Source organism: Dreissena polymorpha, chromosome 15 (genome assembly GCF_020536995.1).
Source record: "Dreissena polymorpha isolate Duluth1 chromosome 15, UMN_Dpol_1.0, whole genome shotgun sequence".
In the NCBI taxonomy this organism is placed as follows: Eukaryota; Metazoa; Mollusca; class Bivalvia; order Myida; family Dreissenidae; genus Dreissena; species Dreissena polymorpha.
The window spans coordinates 62,857,228-62,873,156 of NC_068369.1; the positions used below are offsets into that span (position 1 = coordinate 62,857,228).

At 37.2% G+C, this 15,929-nt stretch overlaps 2 protein-coding genes across 5 annotated transcripts in view; both read left to right on the plus strand.

The window, feature by feature from the left end:
* LOC127860434 (F-box/LRR-repeat protein 7-like) overlaps positions 1 to 2,414 on the plus strand; it is a 36,476-nt gene extending 34,062 nt beyond the window's left edge. For all 3 annotated transcript variants that reach the window (XM_052398515.1, XM_052398514.1, XM_052398513.1), the window contains exon 7: positions 708 to 2,414. In XM_052398515.1, coding sequence (XP_052254475.1) covers positions 708 to 879 — 172 coding nt within the window. In that variant the 3' untranslated portion in view covers positions 880 to 2,414. The remainder of the gene's footprint in view (positions 1 to 707) is intronic.
* A 2,041-nt stretch (positions 2,415 to 4,455) lies between these two features.
* On the plus strand, positions 4,456 to 7,630 carry LOC127860438 (uncharacterized). Of its 2 annotated transcripts, none has more exons than XM_052398518.1 (4): positions 4,456 to 4,800; positions 5,707 to 5,876; positions 6,404 to 6,623; positions 7,057 to 7,630. In XM_052398518.1, exons 2-4 carry the CDS (start codon positions 5,709 to 5,711, stop codon positions 7,455 to 7,457), a joined length of 789 nt encoding a protein of 262 aa, XP_052254478.1. In that variant the 5' UTR covers positions 4,456 to 4,800; positions 5,707 to 5,708; the 3' UTR covers positions 7,458 to 7,630. The 2 variants fall into 2 exon arrangements, with proteins under 2 accessions (XP_052254478.1, XP_052254479.1); XM_052398519.1 differs by having other exon boundaries at positions 4,515 to 4,568.
* The last annotated feature ends 8,299 nt before the right edge of the window (positions 7,631 to 15,929 follow it).

Consider the following 15,929-nt stretch of genomic DNA (forward strand, 5'->3'; position numbering starts at 1 on the left):
TGCGGGCTTTGTAGGCTATTGTATGCAGGGTTCCAGCAAATTCATTGACCATATCAGGTAGGTAGTGGCCGAGAACCATCCGTATTGCAGGCTTAGTAGGCGTAAAGGTTCAGGGTACCATCCTTCCTATAGTTCTTAATATGTGCGTTGGGTATGCCAGATGCCATTTCACAAGTTAATCATAGACCTTGAACTATCCTATTCAAAGTCATGTAATTAACATGAAATTACTGAAATGATTCAATAAGTAGCATTTTACAAAGCATTTATAAATACTCATAGGCGAGCATGAATCTGATGTCTGCTGCTCTTTAGGAGACGGGTTTACCATGCGAGCATGCTCTTTCTTAAAGAGCGGTATTGGCACTGTATGTTAGAGCAATACCGAAAACATAATTGTATAAAAAATGCATCTAATGAGCCGTGTTCTTGGAAAACTGAGGCTACAGACGTGCGTTAAATGCCTTCCCAGATTAGCTTTTCAGTCCGCACAGGCTAATCAGTTACGACATTTTCCGATTATATGGAAAAATCGTTTTAACGAAGTCTCATATACTTGTAAAAGAAAACCCATTCTAGGCAGAAAGTGCTGTCCCAGATTAGCCTGTGCAGACCGCACAGGCTAATATGGGGCGACACTTTAAGCACATGCAATAAGCACAATTTTCCCAGAACGCGGCTCAAATACTTCAATTGAATCGCTTCAGATTACGGTGCCCGTTCCTCAAGTCGTTCACCCTGTCGGACGGCGAGTATTACGAGATGGTCAAGTCCAACTTCGAGCGCGCTGACCGGGTCAAGGTGATCCGTACAACGACCTTCTACCAGACCAGCATCATCAGCCTGGTCTCCTGCTTCAACGACCTGCTCTTCAACTAACATTATTTCTAACACTTTTTTAAATGTCGATATACATTAGGTGGTCGTGGTAAATGCCCTAAATGCCCGTGCATAAAGTAATCGTACAGGCTTATCCGTTACGACTCTTTCCGCTTCAACTTTTTCTGTATGTATTTCTGCATTTAACCCATTTATGCCTAGCGTCTAGAAAAAAGGCCTTGGCAAACAGCGTAGACCCAGATGAGACGCCGCATAATGCGGCGTCTCATCAGGGTCTGCGCTGTTTGCTTACAGGAATTTCTGTAAGAAATATTCTAAATATAGAAATTAATATGCTAGACATCCCTAATTTTGGAAATAAATTGTTCAATTTAGAAGGATGGGAGAGTCCACTAGGCATAAATGGGTTAAGCATAAATTCACTAAAGCGCTCTCCTGGAACAGCTGATCCCAGAGGGCACGTTGCGCGCGTGCATTTAGTCCCTATTTCCAACAATATGTCTCATAGTATGTATTTATAAGCCCTATTAAGCCCCATCCCCCATTTGCAGCAACCGTGTGAACTGTGCGCAGTATACATGAATAAAATACATTTATGTTGCATAAACAGGACTCTATGAATGCGTTATAAACGTGTTCTGTTACCGAATCACTGCATTGAGCATATATAAGATCAGCAATTGGTTCCTAATAAGTACCTATGGAACGTATCTCCTAGTTTTGTTGCGAAAAACGACTATACGTGCACGTATTGGGGCCCGTTCTTCAATATTTACGACATTGACCTTTGGCCATTTTTGGTGTATTGCTACGAATATTTTATACTTCGAAGATATCTTTAAGCATTTGCGTCAAATGTGTAGCTACGTTTCCATGCGTCTAATGCGTTAAACAGAAAGTCACGAGGTATTCATGTACATTATTTAAATGGAGCTGATAAAGTTGATTGGTAATTGTTGTGCGTTGTGGCGATGCATTTGGGTGCTTAGTATGGCCTGGATGGTGTTTAATTTGATGTTCCCAAACCTGTATTAAACTGTTATAGCGTATGAGCAAACGAGCCACGCCATGCAAAATGGGTATTCTGTCATATGCGATCAGCGTAGCTCAAGACCAGCATGTGCACTCGCGCACATTCAAGGCTGGAACACAGCTAACCCGTCTGATTATGACACAACGAAACCTTGCGCGACTTAATAGTGAGGTGGTTTACTGGCCACATGTGGCATAAGGCATATTTTCGCATGACGCGGATCAAATAATCTGAGTTGTAATAGTACCGACAGGAATATGAATTTTTAAATTGGTTTAGTACACAGTTTTAGTTCAACCGAATAAATGAGTATCATTTTAAGGTTTTCGCGAATTAAATTTCCAATGTGCACGTGTCTTTCAGTATTGAAGTGTATATGAAAATCGACGAAACTACAAGTACCCATGTATAGAAAGTATGTAGTGTAAGCCACGAGATAGTGATTTTTATTTGTTCTAAATATTTGATAATAGATCTAATATGTTATGAAAAATGTTTATAGATTGGACTGTTTTTCGAATAAAAATACACGATATGTTGATTTTGCATTGTGTTCATTTAGTCGCCCATTTATCCTTTTTATCGGTAAGAATTCATACATTCGCCATAAAATACAATTTGTTTTAAATTTACAGTTTTGAAAAACATTTAAATATCTCCGAACTTGTTTACATAAACGCTGTGTTGTATTTACGAGTTAATTGAACCACTCGTAAGTATATTTATATTACCACTCATAAAATGGAAACAACAAATATCATCTTCCTACTTAGCAGTTAATATTTATGACGGGAAATAATAAAACGACGTTTCGTTAATATGTGTGGTAACACTTAATTGCGTAAACGCGCTTTCTTGACTGTGATTGTTTTGCTAATTGGTTTATCGCAATTTAAGTAAAATATAATATTTTTTTCTGCAGCCAATGCACTTTAACTAATATGAAATGTCAAGTATTTGATAAAGTCGACAAATATTTAAAGTGTTTTATCGATCGGTTTAGTTATACGCACACAGCTTATATTATCACATTCGAACCGCCATCGTTTCCATGCAGCATGAGACGTGCTAGTGGGGAAATACTTTTTATCAAGACGTAACCATAAAACTTACCCGCACAGTATCCACTTTAAGACGAAACATTTGTTGTTAATTGCATTTCTAACAAAAAAGAGCGTTCAAGTTTTTGCAAACAGGTGTAGCAAAGAAGTACCGGTCCTGTCATCCTCATGATAGAAAACGTGTTTTAACTCTTTTTATAAATATATTGCGCGCTACCCTCAAAATGCAAATCTTCGTTGTCATAAAGTATACGTATTTGTCTTCCATAAAGACTCAATATTGTTAAAAAAAATAAGTAGATACCGCTGAACTAGTTTATAGTATTTATTAAGTGTGATTCATGCTAGTGTTAAGATAAGCATTCTTAAAATAAAAGTTATTCTATGAAATTCGAAACTTTCAAAACAAATCGATTTCAATTATTAATACACTTGTGCAAATAAAAAGGTGATTGTTTTGTACGCCGGTTGTAGACTATTCAAACACACGTAGGAATCTGCTTCAACCTTCAATCGAATTCACTTTCATTAGGATATCTGAATAGACACTACATGAATACAGGTTGAATTAAATCTAAATTCAATCCAATTAATATATTTGGAAAGGCCAGTGATGTGCTTTTAACTTGGTTCGCATGAGACGAATGTATTTTTTTCCGATGCGAGTATATACAATAAATCCGAAATATTACAATTATAGTTTAACATATATAGTAAAAAATGTCCCAGAGACAGATATTAAGGACATTCTGTCCACATATATTTTGACATAGATTAACAGGTGGAAGTTAAAACACCCCAAAGAACTTGTGATGTGCTAGTTCAATTTTAATTTGAACTATACATGACAAAAAGTCGTTCAGAAAATATGACATATTTTGTTGAAAAGTTTTCCCGAGTAGATTTTACAGCTTAACAAGGTACCGGTCTGTATCTTAAGATATGAATAGTGCGCGGACAAAGTGTATTATAATCACGTACAATGACTGCGGTTGGGTGGGTGTGTTGCTCTTCCGAAACAATATTGTGAACCAACAAGCACAAATTAATCCATTCATATATTGTGTGTACTTCCTGTACCAAACAGAAATGCCTAAGTACTGCCATTACTAGTTTTTTTTAACTCTTGAGCCCATGACGATCTGAACCAAAATATGTAAATAGCTGAATATCAAATTATAGAGCTGCGTTTAACCCATTTATGCCTAGTGGACTCTCCCATCTTTCTAAATTGGATCAATTTATTTCCTTTAATTAGGGATGTCTAATATATTTATTTCTATATTTAGAATATTTCGTACAAAAATTCCTTTAAGCAAACAGTGCAGACCCTGATGAGATCTGGGTCTACGCTGTTTGCCAAGGCCTTTTTTTCTAGACGATAGGCATATTAATGGGTTAAAGAAGACGTTAGAATTAATCAAGATTTAGCGGAAATCAATGAGGGTACAATAAAATGAAAGCGATTCATCGGCCTGGCCTTAGTTTTGATATTATTGAATTATCATAGTGAGTGAGTACAACTGCATTCGATCTCACCCAACCGTCATAAATTCAGATTAAAAAGATGGTTCAGTTATAAAGTGTTCAGTTGTAAAGGTAGTCGATACGCCATAAATGAAAAGGCAAATAAGGTCGGCATGCAAAGCACGATATATATTTGGGATTACGTTAAAGTACTTCATGTTGAATTAGTTCGTGTGTTCATGTAAACAAAAATGTGCCCGTCCTAGCAACCGTGTCGATGTAGATTCGGTTATGTGATAGTAAAAGTAACAAATACATAAATTAAGTTTAATTAAATTATGCGGACGTGGAGTTTTTAAACCGCCTTAAAAAATAAAAGAAGAATAAAAGGCTAGCAAAGTAAGTACTCTTATGAAGTTATATCAATGTTTCATTAATTTAAATAATTCACCAAGTATCGCGGATAAATGTATATATTGTATTTAAGTATATTGAGCGTTCAAGTAACCACCATATACATGCAATAGCAGTATGCTCCGTTAAAGTCGTACGTTTAAATTAAACGCCTTTAAAGGGACCTTTTCGCAGATTTTGGCGTTTTTTGAAGTTTGTCATTAAATGCTTTATATTGATAAATGTGAACATTGGATGTAAAAAGCTACAGTAAAAAAATCAAATATACAACTAAAAAAAAGAAAAAAAGGTAACCCTCAGCAGGGCTCGAACCACTGACTCCTGGAGTCCAGGAGTAAAAAGTCTCCTACTTAGACCACTCGGCCATCCTTCCGGATACAATGACTGAAGTATTTTATACTTTATATAATAAATCCTTGTTGATTCACAAAATATAACGACAACAATAGGACTCACCAAATTATTAATTCGTTTCGCTTTGCAACGCTTTATAATTTTCAGGTTATAAAATCGTCAAAAGATGCATGTAATGGCTATTTTAGAGCATGGTAAATGTTCAGTATTACTGTTTCCTTACAAATATCACAACTAAAACGAAAAATTGCGAATATGAAACAACTTTTTTCAATTTTGTCAATTTCCCCAAACGTGAAAAGGCCCCTTTAACAAGAAATTGCCACCGCACCGCGAGCGAATGCGATCAAGAAACGACTTACTTATTTTTTAAAAAGAAAAGCAACGTCTTAACTATGTAACGTCTGTCGTTAGTGTCAAACATGGACATAGATATGTTTGGGGGCATATCTGCCAGGAATTGTTAGTTGAATAAAATGCAGTTTTATTCAGAAAAAAACAACACTTGTATGATCCTTATTCTAATCAATATTAAAGGGATGTCTGAAGCAGCCCCCGTGTCGCCCAGGAAAGGCAGCGTCCCCGCGTCCCTCGCTGGGGCCGAGCCCAAACGAAAGTCAAAAGGAAAATCAAAGGGCCCAAAGTCGTCAAAGGTCGAGAACCTGCCTTTCATGGAAGCAGACGAGTTCAGCGATGTAACAATTATTGTAAGTAAAACGGACACGACCATCATGTGCACATCATTAACTAATAAATGCGGCACATCAAGTTTTTTCCTTCACCACTACAGCAAAAGAGAGTCCCATTCAAATTATTGTATTTCACGATTTTCAATTAGTCCCGTTAGGATTACATTTGGACGTTTTATATGTACCTAAAATATGGGAGAAAACTATGTAGCATACCATTAAAGATTTAGTATACGTATCTATTGGTAACCTTATCCCGAGCTGTTTTACTGCATATCTATTCGAGCTGTTTTATTAAATACCAGATACAGCTGTTTTACTGCGAATCATTCACATCTGTTTTACTGCTGATCTATTCGAGCTGTTTTAATGCAGATCAAATACAGCTGTTTTTTTTTAAAGACCATTTACAGCTGTTTTACTGCAGATCAATCACAGCTGTTATACTGCGGATCATTCACAGCTGTTTAACTGCAGATCAGCTGTTTAACTGCAAATAATCAAAAGCTATTTTGCAACATATAATTGCCGCTGTTTTACTGCAGATAGATGACAAGCGACTCTACTTCAACAAGTGCCTGATATGTTACAATTCCCCGGTGCTCAGGAAACAGTTAACGGCGGATGATGGAGGAAGTTCCGGAAAGGGCGCCAAGTCTACCGGCAGCAAGCCATCCAAGGACCTAGACATGTCCGACAAGCGTTTTGATGACGTGTGCGAGCTTCTAGCGTTCATGGACCCCAGGGTGGAGACAGCTCTCTCAGGCAAGCGACGAAACAAAACAAAACACATAAGAAACGTTCCATATGTACCCGATTTAAGATTTATTGCTTTGCTTTAAAGCTTTAGCAAGCCTAAGTGTTTTATAATATATCTTGTCTTAAAATAAATTATATCCTTCCGCGTACCACTTCAATAGCGTATTCATCAACATCATTATTGGCTTATTATCAGCATTCATTAAAACGATTTTTTTTCAACGAATTGCATGATAAGAAATGAACAGATTTTTAAAACTGGATAACATGTAGATTGTGATATTAAGATAACTTACACCTGTGGACATTATACGGCTTCCAAGTAGCGAAGAAAGTTGTGTCCGTAATGAATACTCTCTTAAAATGCGGTTCAAAATGTTTAAGTACGCCGTCTTATGGTAGAAATTCGCAAACAACTGTTCGTGTATCGCTGTTTCAGATCAAGACTGCTTCCGTCTTCTACCACTTGCCGAAGAGTTCGACATGAAACCGCTGATGAAGTCGTGCGAGGTCACGTTGACCAACTCATTCGCGGGCATGCGTAAAGGTCGCAAACCTGGCTCCGTCGCCACTGACGTCACAATCGCGAATCTCGCCATTGCCGACAAATACCACTTCCCCGTTCTGCAGGAAATGTGTATGGAGGAACTGGTCGCCAATGACAACCCGTTCAGCGGAAAGGTCATCGCTGATAACGTTGACCTCTCGGAGCACGTTAAGCGACAGGTGCTCGAACGAAAGCTGGAGAAAGTGAACATGGCGCTTGCGCGCGAGAGGAGAATTAACACCGAACGAGAGCAACCACGTGATTCCAAGGGCGGCAAAATATGGAAGAAATAAAACAATTGACATTTAATAGAAACACAGTAATTAAATCACATAATTATAATGTGGAACTGCAAGCATTGTCTATTTTAATATATTTGCAACATTTTTTTGTAGTATATGTATAAAGCAATTATTTATTGTACCAAAATATGCACTGTTATTAAAATAAATCATTTAACATGAGAGTGTATGCGTAACTACAGTTATTACTGCTCGTCGTCTGACCATAGACTTACTACAGTTACTAAAGCACTTACCGGTAGATACCGCGTGTTTCGTCTCGACTGACTATTGACTCAACTATAGTTAATACTCTAACTATAGTCGTCTGACTAGCGACTTATTTCAGATACTGCTGTTTTTTGGAAATATTGACAATATGTTGAATGATTAATGCCATTTGAACCTTTGTATACAAAGACCTGAATAATAATACCATTCTTCACCTGCAGAAAGTATCTTATACAGACCAATTAAATCATTGATGGAAGGCAAACACAGATGGATTGGGCAGTGTTATGACTAATTCATTGTCAAAATATTAACCTCCTTTCGCGAACAGAACATCAAAAATAGTCTTTGAGCATTTGGCTCTTACTGATAATCAAAGACCAGTAAACACGTTTATGTCAAACATATGTATACATGTATATTGGGTAATTATATTTGAATAACTGTAGTTCGTTACTTTGACACCTGGTTAAACTGTATACAAATGTGATTTATTTGTAGTGAGGTGACCATAGCACACACATAGCTCAACTGTTTACTTTTTGGGGTGATTTGTCTGGAAATTATTCTTGGGGCTATTTAGCCATTATTATGCTGCAGTATAATAATAAATTTATTTTGTTTGTAATCAACAACCTCTTTATCCATGAACCTTATAAGGTTGTCACAAACAATATTTTTTAAGAATGAATGACATCAAATGAACTAACTAAAATTGTAATTTTCGAAAAAATTAATAATATTTTTAATAGTTTTCTACAGTAATAATAAGAACACATGTATAGAATTTGATTTGCTATATTGCCTTAGGATTCGATCACGGACCTGTTAAAGCAAAACCAAAACCGAGCGCGTTACTACCATAAATAGCAGGCGTTTGAAATGTAATGGTAGTTAAAATGTTAAATCGGCAAGACATGTTGTTTTTTTCTTCGCAGCTGTTTAACCCAGCTTTTCACCTAAAATGATCATTTACATAACGTAATTTTCTAACCTTATTTTAAAGTCAGGATATACCCGGTACGCCGAATAAAAAGTTTACAGATATTTCTTGGTTATACTAAGCAACTTAACATCAGCATCGTAGCCAAGCTGAGGAACGACGATATACACATTCGTTATACATTATTTTTACCAACGTCGGCATTTGTTTTAATTTAATATTGTTATAATAAGTGCTTATGTAATCAAAGCTGGTGTGTGGCGTTTAGCACTTCTTCAATTTCGAATATCGTTTGAAAAAGTTCCAGGCAACATGATACAAAATATGTACACTTAAGAATGCAATACCTGTTAAACTTTAATAATCCAAATTTTCCTTGTTGTTATCTAGTTTAACAAACCTTATCAAATGTTTGTTAAATCCAGTTAATGCTTTCTCCATTATTGAATAACCACAACTTGTAATTTGAATCGCCAGCTTTGAATAAAACGCGGTTTGAATGTTACAATATGTCCGCCATTCGCAATGTCGAAGGTCATGACGTAGCAATTTAATTAAACTCGGATAATTTTATATCTAATCGAGGAAATGTGTTTTCTCAATGTTTATGTGTAGTATTATGACTTGTTAACTGTTTTATTGTTACAATGTTACTTATACAGCTAGTAGTCCTTTCAGATATTAATTCTGGTGGGGAACTATTTAAAGTATTTTCGCGGAATGCTTTCGCATTGCTTTCCCTGTGTGTAAGACGAACTATTATCATTATGATTGAGAAATGTTGTGAAAGCATTTGATAGTGATGCATAATATTTTCTGAGCTTTTAATTGATGTGATGCTTTCTTGTAAGACTTGCAATGATCTTTTTGCAAATGTTAATGATGATAAAACCATTTTTCGCAGTTAAATAGTTTCTTGAAAGTCTGGTTCTGATTGGTCGCCAGCAACGCCCAGCCTCAGCAACTGCTTATAGATAGAGCTGTTTGTTGTGATGAAGTCAGTCGTTACTTGGCTCGTAACTTGAGTCACAAGAACCGTTTTTAAAAGATGTCAACAGCCAACAACAAAGGTATAAACTAAAATATACGACTGACTTACGCTTTCCTGTTAAATAAGTCTACATCTGTACTAAATAAACTAACGTTTTAAATCATCATTGAATTAAACTATTAAGAATAACTAAAGAGTGACGACTGGTTCCATCGCCTTATTCCATCTTCACTGCTGTCCAAGTAGTAAAATATCCTTCTTGTTGTGCAACTAACTACACATAGTACTGTTTATATGGCACAAGTTATGATGCTGTCCTAATGAATAAATACAGCTACAGTAAACATCCTGACTTCTTGTTTTATTGTGTTGAGTTAAACAAAGTTCTGAATACGCGCAGGTTATAAAATGCAACGTCATCGATATGCTCGGCTTACAATTTTAGTGTCAGAAGTGGGATACGGATAGATTTTTAGCATCCGCCCACGGCTCACACCTGGCTTTTTTTGCTCTGTCATATAATAAGTGAACAGCATTGATTAAATAAAAGTTTATTGACAATAAGATTAATAACATTCTGGTCTCTCAAGATACAATTAATTTTTCATCATGGCCTCTTCGCTAGATCCTGATATATCTTTTGATATTCAACGTACACATGAGTCCGCACACGAGATGTCTTTACTAAGGGAGAATAATACACATGAATGTAGACCGAAATTTCGACGTGAATGCAGGGGTGATCAAATAATTACGGGCATAGTACATGTAAGCACTCCGTATACCGTAAGTGTAAAGACCCGCGACGCGTCAAATAACAACAGGCACGCAGCTCAACAGAACGCATCACAGAGACACTTCTGTCATATATCAGAATGATAGACGATTTGAGCATGGCGACAATGGTCCACACACCTACATGTCATCATCACATCACATGCACGTTAAATCAGACACTTACGAAGGCTCTGGCCCCTTTGATTCTTACGCGTCACACTTTGAGGACTGTGCTGATTTGTGTGGGTGGGACATGCAAACTAAAGTGTTGATGCTTGCCTTCAGTTTACGTGGCACTGCAAGAACGTATTACATATTTCTGCCAGAACAGGAACGCCGCAATTACCGCATATTGTCCTCGCGACTAAACAATAGATTTAGCAATGCAGGAAAACATCAATATATGTGGTTATGTGGTTAAAATAATTCGAGGAACGCAGGCGTGTGCATTTCGTCGCTAGCACATGATATACGTCAGCTTGCACAAAAAGCATACAGTGAAGTTGATCACCGCTCAGAGCAATTAGTGTTATACCAACGGTACAAGCTGATCCCCAATGACATGAAATGCATATGCATTGACCATAACTGCACTAACATCATTGAGGCCGTTTCTCCACAATCAGTACCAAAGAAGTGTTATGGGTGCCCAAAATGCCCACAAAACATAAACCGTACAAGACGCCACAACCCACATGTTAGACACCCATCTGGTCGACCACAGCCGCAGTCTAGACCACAAAACAATCACATGAACATGTCATATAACAAGAACCGCTCGCACTATCCACATGTTCATCAACACTGTCGGCAACAGAATGCAAAACAACCACAAGAATACACGAATGAGCGACTGCTACATGCAGATAATACAAGCAATGAAGACCGTCGAGACTCCAACGTCCCGTGCACCCACATTTACACTCACACTTACACGCGAAATTATTCAAGAATGACACTCCCAACGACCAGGAAATCTAGTAGCTGTAGGCTTCACGGGCAGGAGTCGACGAGTTAATTTCTTTTTTTAAATTGTTTAAAATCATGACAGCATCGTAAACTAACACTAATCGGAAAACACACCGTGTTGAAAAGTTTGCACTCCCTAAATTAATTTATACACTAACAGTTCTTCCAAACCCACCAAATAATATTATTGAAGATATAAAATCAGAAATATTTAATTATATATGGGGCGGTAAACCTGATAAAATTAAGCGAACTCAATTAATTCAATCAGTAGAATATGGAGGTATCAGACTCACGGATATAGAATAATTCCTGAATACAATCAAATGCAGTTGGGTTCAAAGATATTTAGAAAATACCAATACGAGTAAATGAAAATTATTCTACCAGAAAATTCTTAAAACATATGGTGAAACCTTACTTTTTGAATGTAATATCGACAATATTATCTTAGATGAAATTTCAACCAAAACATATTTCTATCGAATGTTCTATCGGCATGGTGTAAAGTTACTCATAATTTAGAAACCAAAATAAACAGTAAAGTCATTTTATGGAACAATAAAGACATAACTTCTAACAATAAAACGTTTTTCTATAAATATTGGTTCGAACGAAACATAAAATATGTAGATCAATTGTACGACTACAGAATAAACGACTTCTATTCTTTTGCTACAGTATGAATACCTACAAGTAATCTCCTGATGTACTACTCTTTGATCAAAAGTATACCCATACATATTAAAGCTGTTACAAATACCATTAACACACCATGTACTAAAAAAACATTCGAAGAAAACATAATTGCAAAACAAAACAAAACGAACAAAATATTTTACACTCTTCATATTAAAAACCCTCAGGCTGCCGAAATCTCTAAAGCTCAAAAGAAATGGATATACCTTATTGGAGAAAAAGATTTTAATTGGAAAAATATATTTGTCATGCCATATAAATCAACTACTGATAGCACATTGAGAAATTCTCAATATAAATACATCAAGATTATCATAGCTTAAAATAATTAATAATAAGTGCAACCTAGCAAATACAGATCTGTGTGATATGTCTAGTGAACTTATTGAAACAATAGAACCCATTTTTTGGAGTGAAAACATATTCAATCTATACGGAATCAATTGACAAAATTTCTAGAGAAACAACAATTAAATGTTAAACTATCTCTCTTAGACATCAGTTTAGGGGTAAATACCTTCAAAATACAAGAGGTTAATAACGCCGCGAATTACATTATTATTTTAATGAAATATTTTATATTCAGCATGAAATACAGAAAACAAACACCTACAATGAACCGTATTATCAATTATTAAAAACTGAAGATTCAAATTGAAACAAAAAATAGCCCTAAACAATGATACACTTAATATATTTGAACGAAAATGGAAACACATCAATCTTTGATGGTGGGGGACATAAAAAGGTATATATTAGCATATCTTGTATAACATGTTTGAACTTTATTGCATGGTATCACTTTGTTGTATGATCATAAACATGTATACATTTTATGTCTTGTATTGAATGAAAAAAAAGAAGATAATATTCCGACGATGTTTACACTGCTAGATCGGGATCACAAATTCAACAAACTTGACAACGGATTTTATCTAACAACTCATATTGGGCCTGTGGATATCAATTTTTTAATAGATTGTGGTGCTACAACTTCTCTCTTGTCTGAGAAAAGCTTAAAGGAATTTGATCATAAGAACATTTTTTACGTCCGTCCCCAAAGCAAACGTGCTTAAGACAGTAAACGATGAGGCCATGACAGTTGTTGGAAATGTTGATCTATTAGTTCCTATAGGAAACGAGTGATTTGATGTTTCATTTGTGGTCTGTGGCATAGAGGCTGATCGTATGTTTGGTCAAGATTTTCGGAGGGCTAATGTTGATAGCATCAACTACAAACGTTCATGTCTCATGATGGTTGGTGAAGTAGTACCATTGTTGACTGGTGGTCAGGCTTTGCATATCTGTAGAGTTTATTTACATAAAAAATTTGAGATTCCTGCGAACAGCACGATGTTGGTTCCTATTAAAATTCCACAAAACGAGCATTTATCCGAGCTTGGTTTGGTTGAACCATCTTTTCATTTGATGGATAGAAAAGAGATAAGCTTGATGGGTGGTGTTGTGAGCACCTTTTCTGATCCAGTCCTGACTGTACTTAACTTTGGCGATTCATCTGTCAGACTGTATAGAAATACAAACCTGGTGACATGTGAGTCTTATTTTGAACCTCCTAAGCAGCCATCGAGAGGGTTTCTTGTGTCCAAGACAACATAATGACCAATTTTTGCAAGACCATCTTGTTGACCTCTATGAGAGGAGCTCTCAGCACTTAAATGATCAGGAGAAAGCATAATTTGTTGATCTTCTTTGTAAATATCAGAACGTATTTTCTCAGTCATCAGACGATATTGCCTGCACTTAACTGGTCAAGCATAGAATTTATACAGGTGACGCAGCCCTAATTAGACTACCACCTTAGCGTCTTCCTTTTGGCAAGAGGGCCATAGAGAAACAAGAAATCGAGAAAATGCTTGACCGTGGCATCATTGAACCATCCTCTAGCCCATGGGCATCACCTGTAGTATTGGTCACAAAGAAAGATGGCAGTTGTTCACAAAGAAGGATGGCAATTGTAGGTTCTGTGTTGACTATCGCAAAGTCAATGAAGTCACCATAAAGGATGCCTTTCCTCTACCTCGTGCTGACGACTGCATTGATGTCCTCTCTGGTTCTCTTTTCTTCTCCTCATTAGATCTTAACTCAGGATATTTGCAGGTGGCTATTATTGAGAAAGATAATGAGAAAACTGCTTTTACAACAACAATGGGAGTGTATCAATTTACATCATTGTCGTTTGGTTTAATGAATGCTTCGGCTACTTTTGAGCGCCTCATGGAAAATGTTCTGAGGGATTTTCAGTGGGTTGAATGCTTATTGTTTATCGACGATATTATTGTCGCATCCAAGTCAGTTCGTCAGGGTCTTGAGCGACTGGAAAACATCTTCAAACGGCTCCAAAATGCAGGCTTGAAATGTAAACCCTCAAAGTGTTTTTTTTTCAGATGCAAGTGAAATTTCTTGGGCACTTCGGAAGAAGGTGTTGCCACCGATCCAGCAAAGATATCAGCTGTGAGAGATTGGTCAACTCCAAGAAATGCCAAGAAGGTCAAATCTTTTCTTCGAATATGCTCACACTACCGTCGATTTGTTTCTGGTTTTGCTAAAATTGCAAGCCCCTGCATACATTATCTGACAAAGGTACCGCTTTTAAGTGGACTGACAAATGTAAACATGCTTTTTAGCACCTCAAGACCACACTGACAATATCACATATTTTTGGTTATCCAGTCCATGACGCCTCATTTACACTTGACCCATATGCAAGCGACTTTGCAACGGGTGCTGCCCTGTCACAACTGCAAAATGGCAAGGAGGTTGTGATCACAGCAGAAGCCTCAACGTACATGAGAAACAGTACTGTGTGACTCGAAAAAAACTTCTCGCTGTATTAAACGCCTTTAACGCTTTTCATCATTTCCTCTGTGGGCGGTCTGTTCTTTTAAGTACTGACAATGCAGCTGTGACTTGATGTGCTATCTAAAAAAGCCAACAGGTCAGGTCGCCAGATGGCTACAGATATTGGGAACAAACGATTTCACTGTTGCACATCGACCCGGGACACAACATAGGAATGCAGATGCCTAGTCACGAGCTCCATGCCAAACAACAAGAGATCACGGATACTTTCACACATGAAAACTTGATAGATGACGGCACTCCATGTGCAGAATATACATCTCCAGTGGTTACCCATGACACTGTGCGAATGGCCACAAGAAGTCAGAATGGTCCATTGACTGCCTTCAAACAGACATCCTTCCTGGTTCAACAGTGGTCGTTGGATGATATCAAGACACAACTATAGTTAGATGCTTCACTTCTCTTCATAATACAGTCACTTGAAAGGTCATCTATCCGCTCTTTTTGGCAACAAATCTCAACTCAGAGTGAATGCGTCAAAAGTCTTTGGCGAATGTGGGACCGGCTGTCTATCAATGATGGATGTCTAATGCGTTCTTGGTTTGATAAGAACGACTCTTTACGCCAGGTCATTGTACATTTCAATAAGGCGTCAGGAGTTGATGAGGTACATGCCTGGCATTCCTTCCTCAGCACATGTGGGTACTGACAAGACGATTCATAAGATCCGCTAGACTTTTAATTGGCCTGGTATGACTGCCGATGTGGAAAAATATTGTAGCCAATGTCTCAGCTGTGGCGCCCGAAAACCACCTAGGCCAAAGAAGGCTTCGCTTGGTCCTCAGCCTGTCCTCGCCCCTCTAGAAAGAGTTGCACTTGACATTCTAGGTCCTCTGTCTCGCAGCGAGAAAGGCAACAAGTATGTTCTAGTGATCTGTGTTTTGTTCACTTATTGGACAGAGGCCATAGCAATTCCGGATCAGCTTACTGAAACAGTGGAAAAAACTTTGTGAAATAGATTTGTTGTTCCATTACAAATTCACACAGACAG

What these genes read in the sequence shown, in the direction of transcription:
- LOC127860438 (XM_052398518.1), top strand. Translation starts at nt 5,709, where the DNA reads ATGTCTGAAGCAGCCCCCGTGTCGCCCAGGAAAGGCAGCGTCCCCGCG. An exon ending in TCAGCGATGTAACAATTATT is followed by an intron (nt 5,877 to 6,403) that starts GTAAGTAAAACG and finishes GTTTTACTGCAG; the next exon opens with ATAGATGACAAGCGACTCTA. An exon ending in GGTGGAGACAGCTCTCTCAG is followed by an intron (nt 6,624 to 7,056) that starts GCAAGCGACGAA and finishes TCGCTGTTTCAG; the next exon opens with ATCAAGACTGCTTCCGTCTT.